Source organism: Tigriopus californicus, chromosome 9 (genome assembly GCF_007210705.1).
Source record: "Tigriopus californicus strain San Diego chromosome 9, Tcal_SD_v2.1, whole genome shotgun sequence".
Classification (NCBI taxonomy): Eukaryota; Metazoa; Arthropoda; class Copepoda; order Harpacticoida; family Harpacticidae; genus Tigriopus; species Tigriopus californicus.
Genome location: NC_081448.1, coordinates 5,887,833 through 5,895,579, shown reverse-complemented (window position 1 = coordinate 5,895,579; position 7,747 = coordinate 5,887,833). Strand labels below are relative to the sequence as shown.

At 43.9% G+C, this 7,747-nt stretch overlaps 1 protein-coding gene across 1 annotated transcript in view; it reads right to left on the bottom strand.

Moving 5' to 3' along the window:
- LOC131886035 (recombining binding protein suppressor of hairless-like) overlaps positions 1–7,747 on the bottom strand; it is a 27,752-nt gene that overhangs the window by 6,620 nt on the left and 13,385 nt on the right. The window contains exons 4-6 of the mRNA XM_059234252.1: positions 5,843–5,878; positions 5,267–5,528; positions 1,165–1,468 (exon numbers count right to left, since the gene is read on the bottom strand). Coding sequence (XP_059090235.1) covers positions 1,165–1,468; positions 5,267–5,528; positions 5,843–5,878 — 602 coding nt within the window. The remainder of the gene's footprint in view (positions 1–1,164; positions 1,469–5,266; positions 5,529–5,842; positions 5,879–7,747) is intronic.

Here is a 7,747-nt window from a genome sequence, read left to right as displayed (position 1 = left end):
CTATTGAACAAGGCCACTTTGGTTCCACTGGCAACACAAACTGGAAGAAAAAATCATGGCCATGATTATCAGGATTATCATTTCGTACTCGTTTCAATATGCACTCGCCACAAGTATTACTCCGCTCATGCACCGCAATTGTGGACACACGTATTTCCAATGTCTTCTTAAAAAGGGGGGAAACATGCTCGATTGTTCGTGACAGGCCCCAATTAGGGGGTTTCCAGAACCATTTCATAATTGACATTGAATGTCCTTTTTTTCGAGGATGGTTATGGCTTGTTTTTGCTATTTTTGTGTATTTATCATAATTTATGATATTGCCAAATGGCACAAGTATCCGTCATTGACTATTTAGTGCCTTCTCGTGAATGCAAAGAGCTCATTCGTCACCGTTTGGCAATTGAAAAACGATTCATAAATATGATGCCACCCCGGCCAACCAAGTAATGGCATTTAGAGAGAGATGGGGGAAACATGCTCGATTGTTCGTGACAGGCCCAATTAGGGGGTTTCCAGAACCATTTCATAATTGACATTGAATGTCCTTTTTTTCGAGGATGGTTATGGCTTGTTTTTGCTATTTTTGTGTATTTATCATAATTTATGATATTGCCAAATGGCACAAGTATCCGTCATTGACTATTTAGTGCCTTCTCGTGAATGCAAAGAGCTCATTCGTCACCGTTTGGCAATTGAAAAACGATTCATAAATATGATGCCACCCCGGCCAACCAAGTAATGGCATTTTCTTTTGCTCGTTCATAAATCGGCCACCATAGACATTCTCCATTTAGTTTGCTGTGAGTACTCGAAATAGATAGATCGACTCGAATAAATCACACCTTATTACATGTGATTACTTTGAAATGGTACTTACGATCTGCGTTCTTGAGGCTCTGTTTCTTTTTGGATGGCTTTGAGATCACTTTGATGCGTTTTGAGTGAAAGACTCCGATATCGGCTCATTGCCGTAAAACATCTTGAGGGAGAGCATGAAATGCTTCCGCTTATCCGAATCGGAGATAAAAAGCGTCTTAGCTGCGCAATAATGCTGAAAAAAGAACACACATGAATTATAAAGCTACTAGCCCGTCAATTGCTTCTCCACTCGGGAGATAGTCATCCTTTTGTGGGGTGTTATTATGCCTCCATTTTGCTCACCTTTCCATTCAAGTCGAGCTGCTGCATATCTTGGTCTGAATTGCCAATGCCGATGAATGCACACAATTGCGATCCCTGTTCCGACTCTCCGGCCCGATGCATCTCTTCTCGTTTTCGCCGCCAGCCTTCGCCGTACAAATAGATACATGGAGGTGGACAGAAGAATCTTTTCTCGTTTCCATACGATTTTTGGGCCACCTTGGCGTGGAGCATCACAATGACCATGTCTCCTCGGTCTCGGAGATATTTGCGCATGGCTTCCTGACTTAATCTTTGGTCTTTGGTTGGGCGGAACAGACTCGTTCTAGAACAAAAAATATTCATTTCAGTCTTCCTCAGCCGACATGAATTGATTATTATGCTCCTCACTCTCAAACTTACCCCGAATCGCCGGTCATAGTTAATTACCTGGCTCACTTTAGCTTTCACTTTAAGATTTATGACACCTTTTCTAGCGATTGCTCACTTCTGGACACGTAAAAAGAACCCCATCGTACCACATGCCACAGTTCTAGCCCCAAGGAATATTTGAATTGAATGAATAAAACAACAATGTTCTCCTCCTACTCTCCCAACAGCCCTTCGCTGGCTCCCATCCTGCTCAGGTCTCCCTGTCTGGGTTCGGCGGCGCTCACAACATCGCTCCTGCCAGAAAGCCAAGTGTCCTTTTGGGGAGGGGGTCCCCTCAAGGGTGAGTTCTCTCGCCGATCCCTCCTATTTCACCCTCAGATGCCCACACGCAAACCCACAGCTCTGGCAGCCCCTCTACGCATCCTCGCATTCACAATCTTTGTTTTCAGCCCTCAGCCCTCACTCCGTCGGACCGGGTAATCATTCTGAATTGGGATCTGGGGTTCGCTTGGTCGATCGACGAGGGTTTTCATAGCACTACTGGCAAAGGACAAATTAAAGAACATCTGCCGTTCATACAGGAATGATATCCTGATACAAACAGCGGTACACCATTGAAAGATTAAATCTTCTTCACGCGATTTATCGCAAGATGGGAGCACTTGCACGAGAAATATGAATGGAACGTGCGAATACATTTGAACATGTTCTTTATATGTGAAGGGCCACTAGGTAGCCAATTTAGAAGGGATCCAACAATTTATTAACCCGTAATTTCCTTTTCTTTTCCTCGTTGAAATAAAGCATCCGCATCGGTGAGAGTACAATGGCGTGCATCATTATTCCTGTAGCGTCTAAAACCCACGTCGCAAAACTACCGCACAAGAGTTATGTACATGCTTAATCTAGCCAACACGTTCGAGGTCATAATTTCAACAGTTTAAACAGCCATTAAGTGTCTACTTCTCAACAGCAATGGCCTCTCCATGATCACGTAAATGTTGTTCGTATTGGAAGACCACTTCACTAACACTTCAACCTCATGTTGGTCAGATAGTGTACTATGTATTAGTAGGTAACACACCACCACTCTCTCTCTCTCTCTCTCTCTATGTGCCTCTTCCTCTCTCAAAAGTGTTTCAGAGTTGAACAAGAGGGCAGAAGAGAAGCATTTCCAAATTGTGTGAAAAGCAAGACCCTCTAGAGTACAAGAACCATGAACACGGAGACATAGGAATGCTCGTTTTCTGGAAACTATTTTCCCAGGGCTCTTTGGTACAGGTGCCGTCTTAATCGCCACTTTTAGGGCAATTAAGAGTTTTAAAACGATGCCAAAAATGGCCAAACTTGGCTCGTGTAGTGTGTTGTGCCAAAGATTTGAACCGAAGGTACAACCGTCCTTTTTCTAGTTCTACAAGTTCATGTCAATGAACAAATATATTTCAAAGACTTTCGAAAAACAAGTAATATCATGCCTTCTAAACCCTTCACAATATTGTGATCATCAGTGGCTTTTTGGGGTCCACATGGGGTAAAAAAACCAGAGACATGATTGGCTTCATGATAATTACAGAGTGCGAAATAGATAATAATACGACTTTCGTGTTATGACTTGGCCGAGGTGCGACACAAGGTCTAAGCGAGAAGCGATTCTCCTACCAAATAAAAACGAGAGTATGTTCGATACGCTACTATTTGCATATCTAATCCAAATAGAGCTAGCTCCCCTCTTCCTCGCCATACACTTGAAGCAATCCAAATCCAATAGGCGATTTGACCACCGATGGGCCGCGATCAGATTCAAACGAATTGGGTTCGACAATCACACATGATCACTTCAGATATAAAGGTTCCGTTCCCACTGCTGAATGTAATACTAGCACGTATCCAATCTGAATATGTCATTGATACACTTTTCTCTTGGTCTATGTAGAGAGTAGGCTAACACTCTATTTGTTCCTTCCTACAACTCATTTCCTATTCAATTGATTACCCCTTAATCAAAGAATTAAGATACCTGACCGCAAGCACGATAATCGCAAACAGTTTTTCCTGCCTTGCTCAGATCCTTTTCCTCTTTAATATTGCATAAAATAGGAGCTTCCCGAATGTAATTGGATCACTGCTATGCCCAAGGATCCAATGAATTTATGAGATGAAATTCATCTCGCAAGAGGCGGGAAAGGGCTCCTCTTTAGATACAAACTCCGCCCTTTCAGCATCCCTGTCTCTTCTCGTCTCTCTCTCTCTCTCTCTCTCTCTCTCTCCTCTCCTTCTGTGTCATCCAGTTTGACTTTCCGACTTTCTTGCGAGTTCTCGAGAAAAACGAGGGGGAACCGCGGCCGCCGAGAACTCGACGAGCAATGAGCGAAAGGCGGGAAGAAGCGGAGGAGAGTGGACAGCAGCACTAGAATACTATTGAGAGAGAAGACGGCCGTTCTCTTAACTGGCCAACTCCCTCCTCATGGAAAGCCAATTTCCTGGAACTCCCACTGAAAAGTGATTTATTTTCCCGCTTCTCAGGCCATCATGCATCTTATCCGTCCCAAGTTTGTGGACACTTCAATTTAGGCTCCTTTCAAGACTGCTTGGTTTCCAGTCCGAGTTCCAAGGGAGCGAAAAACAGGAGCAAACTTGTTTCGACGGACGACAAGAAGCCAAGACGTTTGCTTTTAAGCACTCACACACGCACACACAGAACGTTGATGCGTGGGTAGTTGCTTTTACAATGAATGTAAGGTCTGAATCCATCGTCCTTCCATCTGAAAACATGTTCCCTCGTGGTTCAGGAAGCTGCAAAAACATTTCGCCAAGTTGCCCACTATTTTTCTTTTGCTCTTTCCAACTCGTCCCCGGCAAAAGAAGTATCATTTGAGATTGTTGGCACACCTGGACTGGTTCTCAGGGACTTTGGCAGCCTCGCTCAAGTCCTCGTTCGCTTTTGCCATGAGCTCACGAAGACTTATGAAAACACAGAGAAAGAAAGACCGAGACTGATGGAGCTATATACGTACTGTACGTAAGAGAACAAGAGCCAGAAGAACGAGGGAGAAGTAGAAGAGCCGAGACGCAGTCAGGCCTAAGTTGGATCAAGAAGAAGTCAGCAATGAAATGCCAAACTTAAACACACACACACACACACACAATCCCTCACTCACACATGTACCGTGTACAATATTCAAACAATGCTGGGGATTCACCGAGACCTAAGCTTGGGAAATATGTGTTGTTCCTTTTGCCTTTGTGTCCATCCTTCGTCAATTTCTTTGGCGGACTTTGGCATCATCATCACTCCGATTAAAGAGACGGTCGCATTTTGAGGACAAATTTCAAATCGAGTGCTTGTCCATGTAGCGTATGCATGCTTAATGGGCAAACCAGAGCTAGGGGAGCCAACAAAAGAACCATGGCGTCGCTTGATGTTCCAGCGCTGTCAATGGCTTTTCCGTCCCTCTCAACAACCTTGAGCGCCCAATGGATTTGGATAGAGGCTCCGAAGCAAGATAATGATGCTCAACAAAGCCGCCCTATTTTTCCAGGCATCGGATTCAATCACCTGATTTAGTTTCAGGAGGGGATCCCGCTACGTACATACTAGATCTTTTTTGTCGACCTAATCTGTCCCAAGCGCTTCTAGCTAGGAAGCTGGCACTATTTTCTGCCACTATTGGTGCATTGACGCATTGGCTCAGAGTTCACACGGTTGTCGTATTGTTTGGCAAATTGATTCGAAGTGAAAAATGAAACTCACCCGAATCTCTCTATGTGTCCGGCTGCGGCGGCCGCAGCCACCTGAGACACGTTGGAGGACGATGGGGGAGGACTCTGTTGTTGCTGCATGTGTCCGGCGGATGCGGCCATGGCGGTCGATGGAGGCAACGGACTGGCACAGGGATAGAGGTGATGGTGGTCGTCCGGACTGATCTTGGGACCGTCGGGAGGAGTTATTGAACCACCAGTTGACGACGTGGTTGTTGTGGCGGGACCATTACCGAACATGCCACCCGAACCATCTTAGAATTGAAAGCGAACAACAAGATCAGAACATTGCGACAATCCGCTGATAATAAACACTGCATATATTGACATTCAGAGCTACAATAGATATCGAACACATCAATGTCGTTTCAGAGACAGAAGAGACAGGGAGAGACAGAGAGTCGTGTTTTTTTTACTTTGCCTCAATATTGTTAATGAACGCTCGAAATGGTTGGACCACTAAAACGGGTCGAAAGGTTACAGTAAGTTACGGCAGCGAATCAATTACGACAAAGAAAGGTCCATCTGATTCGTGAAGGGCTCTAGTTAAGTAGCATTTCATACTCACATCGGGGGTAAACATATTTTGCGTCTGTTTGCCAATCTGAAAAAAAATAGACACACAAAGCATTAATAACCCAATATTTGGAGGACATGACAAGTGGAACAAGTATATGTTGCCCTCTTCACAAGTACTCCCGGTTGTTCCAGATTTATTTCATCAAATAGACGGCCCAGAGACATGATACGTTTTTTAGACTCAGCATTTCTTCCTACAGTATGCCAAAATAATTGCAGCCAACACGTACAACTCAGTTTAGAAGAATCAAAGTGCCTCAGTCATGATTTTCTCACACCAAATTTAACGATTTATTACGGCAAATCAAAAATCTAACCGAAGCTAAACACTCTATTATTTTCATCATTTGAAAAAAGCCAATTCTGGATTTCATCATCTTAGAAACTTCCATGTCCGAAGGTGACGGCCATGACAAAACATGTTGATTCTGGTGTGTATGTGTGTGTAGGGGGGGAGGGCAAGAATAATAATTCATAGATCACCGCTACCACTATTTCTATCTTCCCCCCTCTCCCTTCTACCCTAAGTTCTGCTGTACTTTTGCTTCAAATTCCGCTCCTGCTGTTTGTAGTCGTCTTTCTCTTGAAACCAAGTCCAATGAAGAGATACCAAAAGATGATGATGACTTGGTCGTTGTTCGGCCTCTTCAGGCTAGAGAAGCAATCAAAATTATGATTGGTTTTGGACTCCGCGCTCCCAAGAAATCCATGCATGGAGTCGACCAAACGAGGAAGAAGAAGTCAAGCTTCTGCTCCTCCATTGGCTGTATTGTCCATTTAGTGATACTGTAGAAGTTGGAAGAAGGATGGACGGACATCACAAGGACAACCCTCGACCACAAGATCGGAATATTGCCAAAAACAGAACACACTTGTGGTCGAGAACTCGCAAGAAAAATATCATGAAATTCTTAAATGAGACAGCTCTTGCTCGTTGCTAGACACTTCATTTCGCGTCTCAGGGACGTTTCAACGATCTTGAAAAAGTCATCGCATTGAGCCTTGTGTGAACAATTATGAGAGACCGACCAACTCCGACCAATCGCACTACTCACTCATCCGTCACAAGTGGTGAATAATAAATGCAAATTTTGACAAACTAGCTTATTCCAGCTCAGAAAGATACGGAGAATTAAGCGAGCACCCTAAAGTAAAGTAAGCATGATATCAACAAGAGCCAGAAAGAGATTTATAGGAAGTCGGTGACACACATAAGAGAATGGTCAGAATGAAAATTGGATCGTGCCCAAAAACCACAAACACGACGCAGAATCACGATTGTATCGCGTCTAAAAAGCGGTCGCTTTACATTTGTCTTGGATGATCTCTCTGTATGTATGAATATTTGTAGATCTATGTAGAAGGTGTCCACGGGCGACTGTTGGTGCCTTGCCATGCTTGTTGCCTTTATCATGTTTGGTGTGAGTACTATCTTACTTCAAGACTCAGAAGTCATGAATATTTATTGGCTTTTCTAATCAAAGAAGAATAAAACGACACTACAAGTCACGCAACGGCTTGTGTCTCAAGAGAAGTGGAAAACCGTCTTGTAGAAGGGGTTCGTTCTCAAAATCTAAATAGAAGGAAAAGTGTCTTCTTGAGACACAATTGACATAATGTACTGTATATCCCACATGGGAATCAAATAAGTATCCAACATAAACAATAAGTGCATTCTTTTCAAGTCGATCAGATTGAATTGGTTGGAATCAACACCCAAGTCCCATCAATACAACCAAACCAACCAGGCTCTATTGAGCGTGCAGACAAGCGAGCCCCGCCCTCTTTCTTGGAAGCCTACGTAATGTGTGCACGTTGAACGACCAATGGCGACTTTTGGCGCCCACTCTCCATCCAACAAAGACGAGCAAGACCAAGGAGAGGCAAGAGGGAC